Source organism: Mesoplodon densirostris, chromosome 2 (genome assembly GCF_025265405.1).
Source record: "Mesoplodon densirostris isolate mMesDen1 chromosome 2, mMesDen1 primary haplotype, whole genome shotgun sequence".
Classification (NCBI taxonomy): domain Eukaryota; kingdom Metazoa; phylum Chordata; class Mammalia; order Artiodactyla; family Ziphiidae; genus Mesoplodon; species Mesoplodon densirostris.
The window spans coordinates 135070827-135091409 of record NC_082662.1 but is presented as its reverse complement, the minus strand read 5'-3'; the positions used below and the strand labels follow the sequence as shown (position 1 = coordinate 135091409).

Sequence of the window (20583 nt, the reverse complement as noted above, 5' to 3'; positions counted from 1 at the left end):
TTTCTCTCAATGTATTGATTTGATCAGTTTCTGAAAAACTATCTATAAAACTAAATTCTATTTGCAGAATTCTAATTTTCTATTATTACCCATGAAAATGAACTGTAATTAAGCTTTGAATATGTTTTAACCATAGTCTGTAAATTTTTTAACTGGATTAAAACTTTCCCTTGCCAAAAGGCTAATATTCTTGCAAGAAGAAGAAGTAATTAGTCAAAAGCTATAAGAATAAATGTTTAATTATGAAAGTACCTCTCACTCATATATTATTACATCTTACAAAATTAGAGCTAAAATCACCTAAGTAATCCACAATCACATGATTTCTCTATACAGTTAATATCAACACCTAAGCAAAGAGAACATTAACACTAGAGCACAGACAGAACACATACATTCTTTTAGTATTTTATTCTTACAAGACAGCTGATAGACAGAATTATGAGTCTTAACCTCACAACTGTCATACACTAGTTGTTTTTGGCACAGAAGCCAAAAACAAGCAATGAGATTTTGAGCAGGTGGAGAAAGAAAGAAGGCCAAGATAGAGCAACAATTCAACACAGGCACTAACTCTGAGAAGCATAGCAATGCAGAGAAAAAATTCTCTAAGAGCAGAAGATAAATAGTTTTGTTCAGATTCAAATGTTATGTCTTAGAAGCTATCTATTTAGCACTTTTTTCTTTTTCTGAACACTCCACAGAAATTTATTGTACTGGTTGTCAGACATACAGAAATACAGAATCAAACATACGCCAACACATGGTCCATCAACAGATGAATGGATAAAGAAGATGTGGCACATATATACAATGGAATATTACTCAGCCATAAAAAGAAACGAAATTGAGTTATTTGTAGTGAGGTGGATGACCTAGAGTTTGTCATACAGAGTGAAGTAAGTCAGAAAGAGAAAAACAAATACCGTATGCTAACACATATATATGGAATCTAAAAAAAAAAAAAATGGTTCTGAAGAATCTAGGGGCAAGACAGGAATAAAGACGCAGACGCAGAGAATGGACTTGAGGACACAGGGAGGGGGAAGGGTAAGCTGGGACAAAGTGAGAGAGTGGCATGGACATATATACACTGCCAAATGTAAAACAGATAGCTAGTGGGAAGCAGCCACATAGCACAGCAAGATCAGCTAGGTGCTTTGTGACCACCTAGAGGGGTGGGATAGGGAGGGTGGGAGGGAGACGCAAGAGGGAGGGGATAAGGGGGTATATGTATGTATAAGTATAGCTGATTCACTTTGTTATAAAGCAGAAACTAACAAACCATTGTAAAGCAATTATACTCCAATAAAGATGTTAAAAAAAATGAAAAAAAAAAACCCCATAAGCCAACACATGTGATGTAGGTGTGGATAGAAATCATTTAGTTTGACCAGAGGAAGAAAACATATTATTTTTTATGGCTTCATTTTCTTTGTGAAAAGAAGATAATTAATACAGAATTGGGAACAGATAACTCAAAGCAAATAAAGGAACACAAGATACATACCTCTTGATGATACTGTCATTCTCTTCTAATATAAATCAGGTATTTCTATATACAAGAATGCATTTTCCACAGATTAACTAGTGATCACTCAAACCAAATAATGAGTAAGTTTAAAAATCATAGCAAGAATTATAGAATATTCAATTTTATTAAAAGTTATCTTCTTCCTTCTGAAATGGTGCTTGCACTTTTTTTTGCCTCTCCTCTGATAAACTGCTGATATCATTTAAAAAAGACATTTCCCCCAAACAGTAATTCTAAAATGTAAAATTAAAACAAGTTATCAATTTACCCAATAAAGGATAAATATTATATTAAAAACCCATAGGGGTATACTATATTTATTATCACCTTTTGGTTTTTAAAGATGCTGAAATCATCTAGCTAAAATGGTATGGTTCTATTGGGAATGAAGGTCCTATAAGATCAAATGCTGCCTGGTATAAATTCAGTGAGACTCTAACCTTGCACTTATGCTTAATATATTTAAAGGCTTAAAAACAACTCTAAAATATTATACCTTTATTTTAATATATGTCTATTCCAAATCTGTATATTTATGTGTAAAAATGCTTCTTATTCAATTATGAGAGGAATAAATATAATTCAAAATTTATGTTTCCAGCATCTCACAGATTTTCTCATAATCTAAATAACTATGTGGCATAGTGTATCTCTCTGGTTTAAATAAACAGTGCAACTCTCCTGCGATTTGCAATGCCTTGCAGGACTTTAGTTAAAAATATGGAGAGAGAGATCACAGACAGACAGTAAGGGAGAGACACTTGTGTGTGATCAGTACCTGGAGGAAAAAAGAGAAAAGGGAGAATAGCTCATAGTACTAAATGGAAGTATTCTCTCAGAAACACTGCAAAATCTTTGTTTAAAAAAAAAAAAAGTGGAAAGTATAACGAGGGCAGAGTTTTTTTTGAAACTTTAAAAATAATTTCATAGCAGATCTGGAAGGATAATCAGTTATGACCTAGGCAGCGGCATAAATTCTATAAAAGCAAATAATTTCTGCAGTATATCAAATAAGATATGGGCTAGATAGCTGTTAAAGTATCACCTAGTTTTAACCTGGAAAGAAAACAATAAATTCTATAAGGAGTTCAGATGATGTCATAAGCAATCATGTAGTAAATGTTTAACAAAGGAATAAATATGAAAGACATCAGGCCAGACTCTGTGAAGATAAAATAAAATACATAAGTTATACCTACCTATTTAGGACTTAGAAATTTTGTAGTTATGATTACTATGTAAAAAATAGGCTGAGAAAGTTGTTGGGTTGATCATAGATTTTACAAATTGTGTATATTATATACCATGACATAAACTGTATTTGGGTTATTTGATCAGATACTCACAGAATGATTGTAAGAAGGTTCCAATATCACAGGTAATGACATTTTCCCTTGAAGATTCAATTTTGTTAAATAAAAAATCTTTTCCCCCACAATCTTTTCCTTTTTCATGCGATGTATACCATACAGTCTAAACCGAACTGCATAATTTCCAATCATCTCAGATTCAACATGATTAAATTTGAATGTTTCTGTGAAGACAGGGCATGGTCCTCTTTGGATGCTGGTTTTTGCTCTCTGTTTCTTTATAGGTAGAAGAACAAGGTGTACTTGCCACGAGTTGCCACCTGTCCTGTTATATGTTGGGATATCTGTGACAGCTGTCACTGTTACCAGAAGCTTCTGTTCTTGTGAGTCATAGTCAAAAGTCACATCCAGTGTGCCATATTTAGCTTCTGGCTCAGGATCAAAAGGTTTAGGAAGCTGTGAAGATGATCCTTGAGCTGACATATCCTAAGAAAAGCAAATTTAAATGTTTTCAATTTTTAACTCTATTATTTCATCTAGCATGTAAATAAGTATCTGATATTTCTTTAGAAGAATGACTGTTTTTATTTGCTATCATAACGAAAGTAATAATAATTAACAGCCAACTACAATCAAAAGCTACTCTATGGGGACAAAGTAATGTAAGTGGTAAGTTAAACTCAAAAATTTATTATAATAAAGACATAGAATTTAATATCCACCATCACAATTTAGAGAAAGTTGGATATACGTTTTTATCATGAGAAACAAAAATATACACTTCCATGTATATTTCTGCTCCTTTTGTAAAAAAAATTACTAAAATTGTAACATTATAAACAAAACAATTGACAGCTCAATATTAGGCTGGAGAGAAAGAGAACATAAATGAAAGTATAATGCTACTGAAAATTTTGGTACCATTTTCAGATTTGTTTCAAATGCCCCCATCTGTAATAGAATGTTAACACATTTAGGCTTGAAAATCAATGGAAATGTGAAATACGAAAGTATAAATACAAAGGCCTCAAAATACTTGCAGCCAAATATTTATTTTCCATAACACACACACACTATTTCAATTTTTAACCAGAATTTAAAACTACGTATGATTTTCTGATACTAATTACTGTTGAAAATGGCAGAATACAATTCCAAAAGTTCAAGAAAGTATGAAACTATATATTTTAATTGTAAGGTTAAAAGAAACTGCATCTCTTTTGCCTGGAATTGTCTAAAGTTCCTGCTAGTCTAACTATCTGGAATGTAACAGGAGTTTCAGCTAGTGACTAATAGTGCCAAATTCAGGTCTCTGACTTTTCAGCTATACCACTTCACCCCTTCAAATATTTTAATAAATTTTAAGTGTTTTTCATTTTAAAATGTGGGCCAATTTTATAATTTTCTGAATTTTTCTGAACTTTTATTTAATGTGTACTGTAGTAGGCACTACTACGGACTCTTGGTCTTCCCTTTCGCATGTCTCAAAAAAACTACCTGGGTTTTAGCCAGAAACACATTGTCTGGCAAGAGACTTTACTTTGCAGTCTTCCTTACAACTGATATAGCCATGAAACTCTGCTCTAGCCAAAGGGAGAGAAACAGAGTTCTGTATGAAACATCCAGATCAGGTTTGTAGAAAAAATTACATGCTCTTCACTCTCTATCTCTCACTCTTTCCACAAACAGATACACAGATAGGATGTGTGGGTCAGCTTGGACCATGTGGATTAGGCCAACACCCTAGGGGACAGAAGAGTGACTAAAAAGCAGGAACTGGGCCCCTGGATGATGTTGTAGAGCAAAGTCACCTACTCGCCCAGGAGTATTGTTAAATGAAAGACAAACAATCTTCTGTGGTTTTGTATCTGTATTTGCCATTGTACTTGTCTTCTTGTTATAGCAGCTTAACATGTGCCTAACTATTGCACCTACTATGTGCCAGGACATATTTTGGGTGGGGGATGCAGCAGAGAAACAAAAAGACACAAGTCTTTGACCTCATAGATCTTACATGTCTACCTACGATGACTCAATTTTGTATGGTGTATGGAAGAAAAGATGACAAGTGAAGAAGAATACTTTAGGAGTAGGAACAAACTCTCATAGAATAATTCAGTTTTTTATGCAATATGATTAGATCAGGGTAAAAATATTCTTACTCTGTTAAACTGACAGGTTAGAACAAAATGTTTTAATGCGTGCCACTTCATAATTGCTAATTAAATGATTAATTACATTATTTTTCAATTAAATATTTTCCAAAACAGTGTCATGACAGTTAAGATTTTCAAGGCAATAAAGATTTTTATATGGGCTCAGATAACTATTTCTGAGTTTTGTTTCTCTTGGTGCCCCCCCTTTTTTTTTCCTGGGCATTTTTTTTTTTTTCCTGGGCATTCCTTGTGAAACTGAGGGTTAAAAGGGTGGGACTTTTACAGATAAAAGCTACTATTTGTACTCTACAAACAGGTAATTAGAAAATAATCCCTCTTTTCAAGGTTCTGAGTCAAAGTTTTCAATAATCTTTAGCCAGCAACAGGTCATCAATACAGTTAATGAACTCCTTGCTGGGGAATCCTTCTGAACTCTCCTCATTCCTCTCCCAGTTCAACTGTGTAGGAAGATAGGCTCTAAAATAGCTGGATCCTGGATTAAACCAATAGGAAGGTAAGAATTTTCTATTTGATAAATAATATCTATTAAAGGAATGGTAGGAAGCAAAGTAAACTTGAAAAAACACAAGAATGAGTTTTACACTAACACAGGCTATCAGCACCTAAATATTTATGTGACATGCATTTGCTGCAGTTTGAACATATTCAGTTTCGCTGTAGAAGACACAAAAGCAAGCAGGATGGAGACTCAATAAGAAGTGTTAACACAGCAAGCTTCTGAAATATGGGCAAAACTCACAGGTTCTGTTAACTACAGATAATAAGTAAGGAAGTAACTTGAGAGACACAGGCAGAATTCAGAAGATGTGGTAAATATATATAATAACTAAGGTAATGACTTGTAAGATATGTCAAAGACAGATTAAACAGAAAATGAAATAGAACAAATGACTATTACCTATGGAAAGGGATAGAAAGGCCAAGCTATGATCATGTCACCTCTGGGCTGACAGCTCTGTCACCCACGTGTTCTATTTAAGAAATGCACATAAAATCTATGTCTATTTAGTAGACTAACTGCAAGTTTCACTTGTGGCCAGGAGTACTTGCCCCTGCATCTCTCCCATAAAACAAGTATGTGTTTTTGGCCCCTGGCACCCTTGTTCAAATCTCAACTTTTGTCCTTGTTACCGTGCCGTAATTAGGGAATGCTGATGGAGCAGAAAGAGTAAGACTGAACATAAGGACATTATATAAACCAGGATTCACACGGTGTTTGTTGTCTTGCCACCCGTACCTAAGGGCATCCTATCCTAAGTGTGTTCTCCTACCTTATCTTGCTTCTCTTCCTTCTTGTTTTACTTTTGAAATAGCTTAAAACACACATACACACATGCATGCACACACACACACAAGTGTAACCTGAGTATCTTAATTTGGTCTGTGAGTCCTCTGGGATAGCTTGCCTGGTGGTGTACTTGGAGGGTACCAATACTTCAAAGTAATTTTGCACACAATGATTCAGGTCAAGAGGGGCAATAGAGCATAGTTGTTAAGACCACTGTTTTTGCAGTCAGGCAGACCTGGCTTTGAATTACAGTTCTACTGTTTAAGAGCTACTTATACCTGGGCAACTTGCTTAATTCTCTGAGTCTTAATGTTTTCAATTTCTAAAGTGGAAATAACAACTTTCTGAAGATGAGGTTGTTAGAGTTAAATGAGCTATGTAAAGCTTATAGAAAAGTTCTTGGCACAATTGGTGATAGCTATTATTGTTGTTGTTAGTTCCACAATCCAGGTTTCACTGTTTATGTGTTGGCTATCTATATAGTTTGCAAATCTATAAAATAGTTATCTCAAATTTGCTCAGGTACAAAACATGGAGAAATATTCTTTGTGGAAAATGATGAAATACTGCTATGTTAAATTTATAATACCAATGCAGAATTTCCTTCTAAGTTAGATAAGTTAGATACTATATAATAATATTAGAAATAGTAGAAGAGTAGTAACAGATAAAAAGTGTTCCTAGAAATTATATAAGAAAATCTTTAAGGAAATTCTTTTCAGAGCTGTACTTTCATTATTTAATTTTGGCAGTAGATAAAAATTCACCTAGTAAGAACACTGACACACTGCAGTATCATGAAATGTTGTCTGGGACAAAAGTTGTAAAAACTTGCCATCTAGAAAAAAAGGAAACCTAAAAGTAAATACTGCCTAATGAAAACCTCTAGATTACCTTTATAGTTTTTATCATCATTGAAAGATTAAAACAAATCCTTTTTAGAACATGGAAAGACTTCAAAAGTATAACACACCTATTTTTGTTGTTGTTTTCACATTTTTTGCTCCAAAAAAAGGAAATAACTTAAAACACAACCAACCAACCACTCTGAATGAATGATGTCATGAATTCAAATTTCATTAGTAAAGCTGAGCATCACTTATCCCTTCCATATTCCATGGTATGGAAATGCAGACATTATTCTGAAAGGCTTGTAAAACATTAAAGGGCCACCTCCCAATAGTAAAAATATCCAAATAAAATAATTTAAAAAATAAACACAAACATAAATAGGAACCTTAAGATAAAAGAAATGGGTAATTCCAGAATGTTTTATGTAAAATGTTAAAAAAAATTTTTTTAAACCCCTACTGAGGTTGAAACCTGAGGCAAGATACTTCTCAATATCTTGCATATTGCTCTCATTTTAATCTACCTGTCCTCTTTTGAAAGGGAGTTGAAGGATGGTTGGGACAGCCCTGAAAAATCTGCTGGATAAAAATAGAAACTGGTACCATAAGCCATAAAGGACAAGATAGTGATAAAACCTTCTGACCAAGAGGATAAGCACAGGATTATTATCTTCCAAATAACATTCATTTAAAAATTCTATGTGCTTTTACTTACTTCAGGGCTCAGGACTGCAGTGCTGTCACTTGGAACATCTTCTTCATATCCTTTATTATGAAAACTTTCTATTTCATGACCTGTGCTTCCTTCACTTGGACACTTGTTATATGAGCATCTTGGACTGTTGCTGCAGTGGGAAAATTCACATTTACTGTCCCCAATTTCTGAGGGTGTACATGAGAGATGGGGAGAACCACTGTCATCCTGATATGGTGGTGGCTGCAATTCATCCAGTGGGGGTGTTCTTCTCATTCTCTGAATGCAGTTTCCTGATAATGATTAAGAATCTGGTCACTGTTTCCAATTAGCCTCGACATGCAGTACAGTCCACAATAATTGTAATAACTTTAAAAAACTGGATTAAAATTTTGTGGCAAAGTAACTACTAGATTTACTAATGAGTTGTCTTCTTCCCTAGTTCAGATGCAGAAATAAAATAATCTGGTTTCCCATTCCTCTCCTCCTGCATAATAAGATCAGGAAAAATAAAAGTTATATAACAAGAGAGACCCTGTTTTATACTATAAAAATGGGAGAGCAAAAAATACTAGTGAAATTGATGATTTATTTAGGTCTTTCTTTCAAAACAATCCTAGAGCATACAAACTTCATTTATTCCCTTATGATCTGTGACCTCTCTAGCCACAATAGTAAAAGTATGGTAAGTAAAACAAATATAAACCTCATTTATTGTCTTCAATTACTGAGATGAATTTAAACTAGCATTCACCTTAGCAGAGTCGGAAACTATTTTTCCACATCTATCCTAGATCCAGAATCCTGGAATGGGTGCATTCTGAATGAAGGCCTAATTCCCCCATCCCCAGCAAAGCCTGAAGTCTGCATTCCACCCCGTCTCCATTATAAAGAGGCCACACCCTGCTCCACCACAACCTGAATCTGTATTCCTTCTAAAGTATGGCTCCACCTTGTCCACAGCACGCATCTCCACCTCCAGCAGTTAATTTGAAACTACATTTTCTTTCTCTCTTAAATTATGCTTTTAACTTTTACCGTAATGATTTATCTAAATAACTGAGAATAAACATGTCTGTGAACAGGATAGAGGTGGGGACAGGAGGCTATGTATGGAAATAGAGTTCAGTATACAACTTAGGAAAGCTAAGTCTGTGTAGATAAATCCTGGACACAATAACAGATATTAAATTTAAACACTGCTCATTTTTTCCTTTGATGGACTGTGACTCTCCTTTCTCAAAAGGGACTCTGAAAAAAGGTAGTTTGTATTGTAATTCTTATAATGGAGTTCAGTTCAAATGTTCAATAGGTCTTCTGTTTTTCCTTAGAAAAACTTTACATAAGAACTATAAAACTCGGGGCTTCCCTGGTGGCGCAGTGGTTGAGAGTCCGCCTGCCGATGCAGGGGACGCGGGTTCGTGCCCCAGTCTGGGAAGATCCCACATGCCGCGGAGTGGCTGGGCCCGTGAGCCATGGCCGTTGAGCCTGTGCGTCCAGAGCCTGTGCTCCGCAGCGGGAGAGGCCACACTGGTGAGAGGCCCTCATACCGCAAAAAAAAAAAAAAAAAAAAAAGAACTATAAAACTCATTGAAAAATTACCACAATGTCTGGTTCAAATGAAAAATATTGAACTTAGCACAGATTTACATATTTGCTCAGAAGCCCTAATTTTGTAAAAAGAAATTAAATGTCTCACCTACTGAGTCTAACATACCCACTTTAGAAAACATAAGCACAAAGTAGAAAAGTTAACGACTTAATATAGCTAAATTTGAGAAGATAGATTAAATAGATGGATTGCAAATAGTAGCTAATAAAACACAATAAACCAGATTTCAGAACAGGGCTTCCAGGAAAACTTTTGTTTTCCTGACAAAAGCAGGCAGACTCAACTGGCATGCCCCTTTTGTCCACTGGCCTTTCCCCCTCCTCCTGCTTGGAGGTGCTGCACTCATCTTGTAACCATGAAGTAACAAGCATGAGAATGAAAACTAAGAATAACGACGAAGCATCTGAAAAATCACTAAGTAGCTATCTCCAAACTTCTTGATGCCTGAGACAAATAAATCCCTCTTTGTTAACAAAAACAGGGACTTCCCTGGCAGTCCAGTGGTTAAGACTCTGCACTTCCACTGCAGGGGGCATGGATTTGATCCCTGGTCTGGGAACTAAGATCCCACATGCCTCGCAGCATGGCCAAAAAACAAAAAACACAACAAAACCTGATATTTGAATTTTGTTGTTTCTAAATATATTCTCTACTGATAGGTTTTAAATCACTAAAACGACATCTTCTCTCCCTTTAAAATGTACATTTAATCAGCCATTGACTTATAAGTTAAATTGTAATATCTAAATATTTACTGTACCATGAAGACAATCAAAAAATTCCCAATGTAGTAGTTCTAAGAATCAGCATGCCATCTTTTCCTTTACCTTAATTTTTTCAAAAAGAGAGATGTTCTATCCCAGAAGTCTCTCAGCATATTACCCCACAGATCTCACTGGACAGAACTGGGTCACATGTCTATTTCTAAACCCATCTGTGGTAGGGGGAATGTGATTACCATAAATGGTTTAGATTAATCAGAAGCCATCAAATTGAAGCTGGGGATGGGATCCATTTCACTGTTCATATCTATATGGAAAAGAGTAGATGCCACTCACCAAGAAAAAAAAAGAGAGAAGACTCAAATTAGAAATGAAAGAAGAGAAATTACAATTGATACCACATATAAAAAGGATCATAAGAGATTAGTATGAAAAATTATATACCAACAAATTGAACAACCTGGAAGAAATGGATAAATTCCAAGAAACATACAATCTACCAAGACTGAATCATGAAGAAATAGAAAATCTGAGCAAACCAATTACTAGTAAGGATATTGAATCAGTAATCAACTTCCCAACAAACAAAAGTCCAAGATCAGATGGCTTCACTGGAGAATTCTTAAACACTTAAAGAAGAATTAATACCAGTCCTTCTCAAACTCTTATAAAACACAGGTGAGGAGGGAACACTGGCAAACTCATTTTACGAGGCCAGCATTACCCAAAGCCAGACAAGGACACTACAAAAAAAGAAAATTACAGGCCAATATTCCTGATGAACACAGACGCAAAAGTCCTCAACAAAATATTAACAAACTGAATTCAAGAATATATTAGGAGGATCATACATCATAATCAAGTAGGAGTTATTCCAGGGGATGGTTCAACATATGGAAACCAATCAATGTAATAAAAAACATTAACAAAATGAAATATAAAAATAATATGATCATTTCAATAGATACAGAAAAAGCATTTGGCAAAATTCAACATCCATTCATGATAAAAACCCTCAACACACTGGGTACAGAGGGAACACACATCAACATAATAAAATCCATATATGAAAAGCCCACAGCTAACATCATACTCAACAGTGAAAACATGAAAGCTTTTCCTCCAAGACTGGGAACAAGACAAGGATGCTGACTCTCACTGCTTTTATTCAACATGGTCCTGGAAGTCCTAGCTAGAGCAATTAGGCAAGAAAAAAAAAAAGACATCCAAATTGGAAAGGAAGAAGTAAAACTGTCTCTATTTGCAGATGACATAATCTTATATATAGAAAACCATCAGGAGTCCACCAAAAAACTGTTAGAGCTAATAAATATAATCAGTAAAGTTGGTGGATACAAAATCAATATAAAAAATCAGTTGTGTTTTTATCAACTAACAATGAATTATCATAAAAAGAAATTAAGGGAGAAAAATCCCATTTACAAGTGCATTAAAAAGAAACTAACAAAAAAAGGAACTAACAACAAAAAAAGAAATACTTGTGGAAGGTGGCTAAGAAGGATATTTACAGGCTTAAGTGCATATACCAGGGAGGGCAGGGGAGAGAGGAAGGCTGAAAACAATGATCTAAGTACCTATTTCAAGATGTTAAAAATGTAAAAAACATACAAGTGAAACTCAAACAAAGTAGGAGGAATGAAATTAGGAGCAGAAATCAAAAAGAGAAAACACGCATACAATAGAAAGCATCAGCAAACCAAAATAAAATTCACTGTGAACACTAATAAAATTAATAAGCTGCTAGAAGAGACTAGTCAGGAACAAAAGAGAGATGGCATAAATTATTAATATCAAGAGTAAAAATGAGGACATCATTTCAAATCTTTTAGACATTAAAAAGATAGCAAGCTTTCCCTTTGTTCTTCCCTTTTTGGAAAGTTATCAGTACTAAAGCTCTTCAGTGGGGCAGAGGCAGGCAGTGGTCTGCCTTGGCGGTGGCACAAGAAGCCGCAGTGGCCCGGAGCTGTATGTCAGAGCACAAGTGGGGTGAGGAGGGCCTTCATTCAGGGAAAGGCCAGAAGTGAGGCGTCAGAGCTCAAGGAGGGCAAAGAGGGCATCCATACATGGGGCAGCACCATGCAGCATGATGGAACCCAATCTGGATGAGAAAGGCCCAGCAAAGGGAACCAGAGCCTCAGCAGGATAAGAAGGTTCCCCATGGACAGGAAGCCTAGTCTGGGGCAACAGAGCCCAAACAGAGTGAGGAGTGTGTCTACACTGAGGGAAGGGGAGCCAGAGCCTGAGTAGGATCAGAGCCATGGAGGGGGGACTGGTGTGGGCTGTCAAGCCCAGGAAGGCTGAGGAGGGCATCCACACAAACAGGTGGCCTGACACAGGCAAACCAGAACCTAAGCTGGACGGGGAGGGTATCCACGTGTGAGGATAGCCTAGAGTGAGCTGTCTGAGTCCATGTGGGAAAAGGAAGGCAACTATGTGGGGAAAAGGGCAAGTCCTGGAGTATGGGGTCAGAACCCAAGCAGGAAGTCAGAGCTTAGGTAGGATGATGAGGACATTCAATGTCGGGCAAGCTGGCCTGGGCTGTCAGAGTCCATGTTCTGAGGGTTACAAGGACATTCCGGAGTGGAAAAGGCTGTATGTGATACTGGAACCTAAATGGGGTGAAAGGGGGATGTGTGCAGAGTGATGGGGAGTGGTGTGGTGGTGATTAAACAATATATATATTATGGTTAATGGGAGCCAGTTCTTTCAGTGTTTGAAAAGGTAGTTACAAATATGGAAAGGGAAAACACTAGAATAAACTCTGTGGTGTTGAATTAGAATGAAAAGATATCAGTGTGAACTCAGGTTGTTAGTAATAGGTAGAACTATAGTGTAAATATGCATATAATGTGTGTATACACACACACACACACAATCCTGAGTATACTAGCTCTATCCACTGAGAGGGCTTAAGAACAACACTTTGATAGCAATGAGCATACCTATTGCCCAGATCTTGGCTTTTCAATCAGTTCTTCACTAAAAGGAACCACGACTCCATGAAGAAATGGCTAATTCCAGGGCTGAGAAAAGGAAAATACAAGACAAGCCTAGACAAGCTTCTTGTGTTGAGAGTTAAGGACACACTCAAAGAATGATGGGGTCGTGTCAAAAGGACAAAGAAACCAGCTTGAAGGGGTTCACACTGACCAAATCCCACTAACAATTTGAGCTTCAAAATAAATAATTATAGTAACTGATTATAAGACATTGAGAAAAAGAGGAAACCATGAATCCATCTAGATATAAATAAATATAAGAGTAAACTGAAAGAATTTTGAGAAATACGTCATTTATGTAGTTAGAAATACATTCTGACAAAGGACTTAATTATCAAGAGTAACTTAGTACAGAAGCCTGGTACACACCTCCTTAATGACGAGATCAAACTGAACATTCTGAGTAACGGGATAAATCAAAATTGTGCATTACCTGGTAAGACACAATGAGAGGAATATGGTACCATTTCCAGCTAGAGATGCATAACCTGAATCTAATTGTGAGGAATATCAGACAAGCTCAGATATTCTAAAAAACAAGTGTAATCTCCAAAAGGGAATGACCGAAGAACTGTTCTAGACCGAGGGAGACTAACAAGACATGGTAACTAAATGCAAGGCATGATTTTGAACTAGATCCATTTATAATGCACATTATTTGGACAACTGTTGACCTTGAGTGGGTTCCGAGAATTAAATGTTAAAAGTATATCAGTATTAATGTCTTTTTTTTTTTTTTTTCGGTACGCGGGCCTCTCACTGTTGTGGCCCCTCCCGTTGCAGAGCACAGGCTCCGGACGCGCAGGCCCAGCGGCCATGGCTCACGGGCCCAGCCGCTCCGCGGTATGTGGGATCCTCCCAGTCCGGGGCACGAACCCTCATCCCCTGCATCGGCAGGCGGACTCCCAACCACTGCGCCACCAGGGAAGCCCTAATGTCTTACTTTTGATGGTTGGATTACAGTTATGTAAGAGAATATTCTTACTTGTAAAAAATATACACTAATGTATTTGGGGGTAAAGAAGCATCAGATCAGCAAGCCATTTACCCTCAAATGACTCAAGGTGGTAAAAAGGACTATAAAGTTGTTCTATAAATGCAACATGGACTTAACATTAGAAAATTAATCTATCAAATTCACTGCATTTAAAGAATAAAGGTTAGGGCTTCCCTGGTGGTGCAGTGGTTGGGAGTCCGCCTGCCGATGCAGGGGACGCGGGTTCGTGCCCCGGTCCGGGAGGATCCCACGTGCCGCGGAGCGGCTGGGCCCGTGAGCCATGGCCGCTGAGTCTGCGCATCCGGAGCCTGTGCTCCGCAACGGGAGAGGCCACAACAGTGAGAGGCCCACGTACTGCAAAAAAAAAAAAAAAAAAAAGAATAAAGGTTAAAAGTAATGTGATAATTGTAACAGATTTTGGTTTTTTTATTTATCCAGCTTTAATAATTATTAAAAATTGTACCACTGTATTTCATTTACACCTTCCATTTTCCACACACATCCTTTCTGGATTATTTTAAAGATTTTAAAAAGCATTTGATGAAATTAATTATCCATTCATGATAAAAAAATCTCTGTGCAAACAAGGAATAGAAGGCAATTTCTTTTAACTCATAAAGAGTATCTTTGAAAGTCCTATAGCAAACAACAAATTTACTGGTGAAATGTTGAAAACTTTACCTCTGAGATCAGGAATGAGACAAGGATGCCTTTTATCACCACCTCTATTCAACAATGTACTGGAGGTCCTAGCCAATGTAATAAGGTGAGAAAAAAGAAGATGTAAAGGGATTGGAAAGAAAGAAATAAAACTGTCACTACTCTTAGATGATGACTGTGATATAGAAATCTCAAAATAATTTAGAGATAAGCTATTAGAGTTAGTAAGCATATTTAGTAAGGACACTGGATACAAGATTAGTATTTAAAAAATCAATTGAATCTCTACATACACACAATGAACAATTAAAAAGAAATTTAAAACCAATTTCACATGTAATAGCATCAGATAATATCAAATATCTAAGAGTAAATTTCAGAAATCCCCTTGCTGCTCTTTTTCCAGCTCTTGGGTTTACAATTAGAATGTGTACTCTGAGCAACTGGCGAATCCACACTTTGGCTTTCCAAGCAGCATCTATATGTTACAGGAAGGGCCAATTGGAAACACTGCAGTTTCCTTTCTCGAGCAACAAGACATCCCAAGGGAAAAGCAGAGATTAGTGTCAGTCAGAGACTTGAGAATTGCAGGTGTGGTGACTGCCTTCACTAGTTTGGCCTCTACAAAAATTAATAGGCTTGAAAATTAATGGCAGATTATCATAAAGTTAATTAGAAGATGACTTAACTGGAGCTGCCACTCCAGATGGAGCCTCCTTACTGAGCAAATTAACACAGCCTTGGTATTTGATATGTAGCTTTAATTTAGCAAATGCTTTTCCCTTCATAATAATCCAGAGAGAACAAAAGCAACAGGTTATTTACATGTGGTAAGGACAGATACATCTACTGCCCTGCTTCAGGGAAACATAATAAAATATTCTTGCTCTATGCCGTGATCTGCTTTTGCAGAGACTTTGGCTGTCTTCACATTCCACGCTCCATCTCCTTGATCCTGCTCTAGAAGACAGCAATCTATTAGGATCTGTAAGAGTAGAAGAGTTGACAGATGAAGTTTCTTGGTAAATATACATGTGTAACAGAAGTGAGAACTAAATCTTAAGAAAACACAGAGCTTGCCTCCTCAATAAAGTTCTTGAGGATCCAGGGTATGCTAGAATATTCCTCCCAAAGTCAAAGAGAATTTGCTACCCCTTGTCTGCCTCCCACTAAGAAGGAGACAAAAAGTTTGGTTGGCCGCTTTAAACTTTGAGAGCAGCATGTTCCATAATTGAGTGTATAGCTCTGATCCATTTATAAGGTAAAATAAAAAGCTATTAGCTTTCAGTAGCACCCAGAGCAAGATAAGTCTCTCCAGATGATCCAGGTACAGTAGTGTAAGCTCTACATGTGACCTTTAAGACTCAGCAAACCAAATGGTCTTCAAATGTCTGCAGTAGGTCATGATGCTTAAAAGTATCATTGAGAAGTTCTGATGGTAGAATTGCATTGGAGGCCTTTAGATTTTTTAAATTATGATGTTTTCGTACCTCCAAACACAATTTATTAGAAGACAGAGTTCAGATTATTTTTGTACCATGCCTTGAAACCCTAATCTTTCTTACTTTATCTCCCTGGTATCTTGAAATAATTCCTGATTCAAACCATATTTCGCATGTAGCTACTGACTTTCTAACAGTAAAATCTTACTCGGCACATCTACTTTCTGAGTCGAAAATCAATTCATTGCCTCTCATTTCTTGACTCTTAGGTCTTGAAAAAAGATCATACTCACTTCCGCAAGTGAAATGAAAAGTGGTTTGTTTTTGAGAAACAGCTCCTGACCAAATATTAGTGTCAAACAGAGACTAACTGGAAGATCAAGGGACACCAGGTAGCAATGTCATCCAACCAGTCCAGTATGAAGTAGATCGCATGTGATCACCTAGCTATTGAGTTACGAATGTCAAGCTGTACTCCACCATCAAGGGGAATTGGCAGAGCTTGCATGAGGACTAAGTAGGCTCTGAAGGCACAGGGAGGTATGATAGTTACTCCTGCCGTATCTTGCTTCACCTGCATGCACAGTCTCAAAGTATGCTATGACTACTTAACTGAGGGTTAAAAAATTATGTCTAATGATATGCCCCAAACCAGCAGAAGTGGAATTTTCTGGTATTATATAGGATTATAATCTTTATAATCTTTCAGAGATGGCCCTGAAAGATAAGAAAAAGGAAACTCTTCTCAGTGGATAGAATTTGTAGCAGTTCATTTGGTTTTCAACTTTGCTTAGAATAAGAGTTGGCCTCAATTAGTGGGTCCAGCCGGATGTAAGAACTTAGGAGAAGAAAGACTGGCAGACCTAGAATGGCTCTTGTGCCTGAAAATATTTACATTTCCAATATAGTTTAAAACACAAATACGCAGCAGATAACATGATTTCTAAAATTTAACCTCACACATTCTAATTCTTTCCCAGATTGAAGAAGTTTCTAAGTTGTATAACAACTGCATTACTTTACATTTTTGCTCTCCTCCTTAGATTGGAATCCCTAGTTTTATCCAATAGGATTTAAAATATAAACATTTCAGGGCTTCCCTGGTGGCGCAGTGGTTGAGAGTCTGCCTGCCGATGCAGGGGACACGGGTTCGTGCCCCGGTCTGGGAAGATCCCACATGCTGCGGAGCGGCTGGGCCCGTGAGCCATGGCTGCTGAGCCTGTGCGTACGGAGCCTGTGCTCCGCAACAGGAGAGGCCACAACAGTGAGAGGCCCGCGTATCGCAAAAAAATAAAAAATAAACATTTCACATTAACTCTCTCCTAGCCTTCTCAGTTGTATTCATCACCTACCCCCCAAATGTATCCACCCTCCCCCCAAATACACACATCATGCATGTAGATTAGCCTAAGTGTTCTTACTAAATATTTCTACAACACACTTTGCTTCTATTGTGTACACTGTATTGTAGTTATCTGTTCAGATATTATGAACTGTGAGCTCCCTGAGGGAGCAGGTACTGTCTCTTTTACCTTTGTACCTGCAGTGCCTAGCAACACAAAGCTTGAAACACAGTATATTACCTTAAACATTTTTGTTGATTAATGGGCAAAATAATTGTTTCAGAGGGATCTCAATGTGACCCAAACATAACTGGCAAGGCAGTGAGACTTCTGGGTTTACAGACCATGAACTCAAACTGTATTTTCTGTTTTAACATTAAGGAAATAAAAGAATTGCCGATGTTACAAGATGTCACTAACTAATGCCCAACATTTTAGAACTCTTCAAATTAAAGCAAGTCACATTATTTCTGTGAACAAGAACTGGAGTCTAAGCAGGCCAAAACAGTCATCTGAGCTGAGGAGGCAGCTGAAGTGTGAAGTTTGAAGTGAAGGATTTGAGGCAGCTGAAGTGGCTGGAAATTGTGGGGCAGGTCACTGAAAAGGAGAAAGCTGTGCAGAGAATGGGGCCTCCAAAGTCTGTGTGGAGGACCCCAATGAGTCTGTGACCAAGAGTTAGCTGTACATGTGCAAAGACAGACCACCCAAGGCTTACCAGGTAGCAGTAACAGAGATATTAGAAGCCAATCAGTGCTAGGGGGAATTCAGAGTGCCTTCCCATAATGGTTAGTTAGAGGATTACAATTAAGTTCTCCATTTAAAAAATCTTCTTTATTGTGGTATAATTTGTAGACAAAAAAATCCAGCCATTTTGATGTACCGTTCAACGAGTTTTGACAAATGCATATAGTTCTGTAACCACCACCACAAAGGAGATATAGAATGTTTCCATTCCCCTTAAGTTTTCTCATGTCCCTTTGTTCTCCACAAGTTTTGCCACAGGCCAACCACTGATCTGCTTTCCTTCACTATAGTTATGCCCTTTACAGGATACCATATAAATGGACTCACACAGTACATAGTCCTTTGTATCTGGCATCTTTTACTTCCTGTAAATGCTTCTGAGGTTTAACTACGTTTTTGCCTCTATCAGAAGTTTGTTACTTTTTGTTAATCTGTATTCCACTGTAGGGATACAATTTATCTTTTCAAACTGTTTTCCAATTGGCTCTACCATTTTGCATTCAAACTGCAATGCATAAGAGTTCCATTTATTCCACATCCTCACCAATATTTGGTACTGATAGTCTTTTAAATTTTAAGCATTTCACTGGCTGTGTAGTGATATCTCATTGTGGTTTTAGTTTGTGTTTCCCTAAATGACTAATGATTTGAGCATCTTTTCATGCATTTATTGCAAACGAGAAATTCATTACCAAGAGAGAAAAACTACTGAATCTCTGAATATAGTTGTGAATTTCTATTTCTCCTTTGCAATACATTTAAAATATTTTGTCCAAGTCTGTGGCTTGCCTCTTCATTTTCTTAATAGTGTCTTTTGAAGAGCAAAAGTTTTTAAGTTTTAATGTAGTCACAGTGATTCCAATTTTCTTCTATGATTCATGCCTTTTGATTCCTATCAATGAAATCTTTGCATAACGCAAAGTCACAAAGATTATCCATGTCTTCTCTAGTAATTAAATAAGTTTTAACAGTTACATTTATGACCTATCTAGAATTAATTTTTGTGTATGGTGTGAAGCAAGGATTTGTGTTTATTATTTTTTCCATATGGATATCCAGTTGTTCCTGAACGACTTACTGAAAGACTTTTTTCCTCATTGAATTACCTAGGCACCTTGTTGAAAATAATTGTCATACGTGTGTGAGTCTGCATTCTAGTCTCTTCTGTTTCACTTAATTATATGTCTATCCTTGTGCCAATACCACACTTCCTTGATTACTGTGGCTTTACACTAAATCCTGAGATCAGGTAGTGTAAGCCCTTTAACTTTGCTCTTCTTTTCCACAACAGTTTTTGACTATTCTATGCCCCTTTAATTTCCATAAATATTTTAGTCTGTCATATGCTACAAATAAAAAAAGGCCTGGTGGAATCTTAATAGAGATCATATTTAATCTACAGATCAATTTGGGGAGAATAAACATCTTCACAATATTGAATCTTCCAATCAATTAACATGCTATACCACTACATTTTTTTTTTTTTTTTTTCGGTATGTGGGCCTCTCACTGTTGTGGCCTCCCCCGTTGCGGAGCACAGGCTCCGGACGCGCAGGCTCCGGACGCGCAGGCTCAGTGGCCATGGCTCACGGGCCCAGCTGCTCCGCGGCATATGGGATCCTCCCAGACCGGGGCACGAACCCGTATCCCCTGCATCGGCAGGCAGACTCTCAACCACTTGCGCCACCAGGGAGGCCCCTATACCACTACATTTAATTCTTGTTTACAGTCTCTTAACAATGTTTTGTAGTTTTCAGTGTCTTGCTTATTACTCTTATTCCTAAGGATTCGGTTTTATGATACTACTATAAATGATATTGTTTTAAAAATCATATTTCCCAATTGTTTTTGTTAATATATAGAAATACATTTGATATTTGTATATTGACCTGGTATCCTAAAAATTCCTTGTAAATTTCTTAGAAATTTCTACATAATCATATCATCTGCAAGTAAAGATAGTTTGATGACTTCTTCCTTTCCAAGCTCTATGACTTTTTTTCCCCTTGCCTTATTGTTCTAGCTAGACTCTCAATTAAAAACACTAAATAGAAGTAGTGAGAGTGGAAATTCTTGTCATATACTGGATTTTACTAAAAAAAAAAAAAGCATTCAATATTTCACCACTAAATATTATTAGCCTTGTGGGATTTTAAAATTTTGTTATTTTTTAGAGCCTGTAATCAGAG

At 36.9% G+C, this 20583-nt stretch overlaps 1 protein-coding gene across 1 annotated transcript in view; it reads right to left on the bottom strand.

Annotated features, from left to right (window-relative positions):
• Positions 1-20583, bottom strand: part of SYT14 (synaptotagmin 14) — a 156075-nt gene that overhangs the window by 76529 nt on the left and 58963 nt on the right. Inside the window, 2 exon segments of the mRNA XM_060088395.1 lie at positions 2881-3330; positions 7876-8147. Of these exon segments, the coding sequence (XP_059944378.1) occupies positions 2881-3330; positions 7876-8147 (722 nt within the window).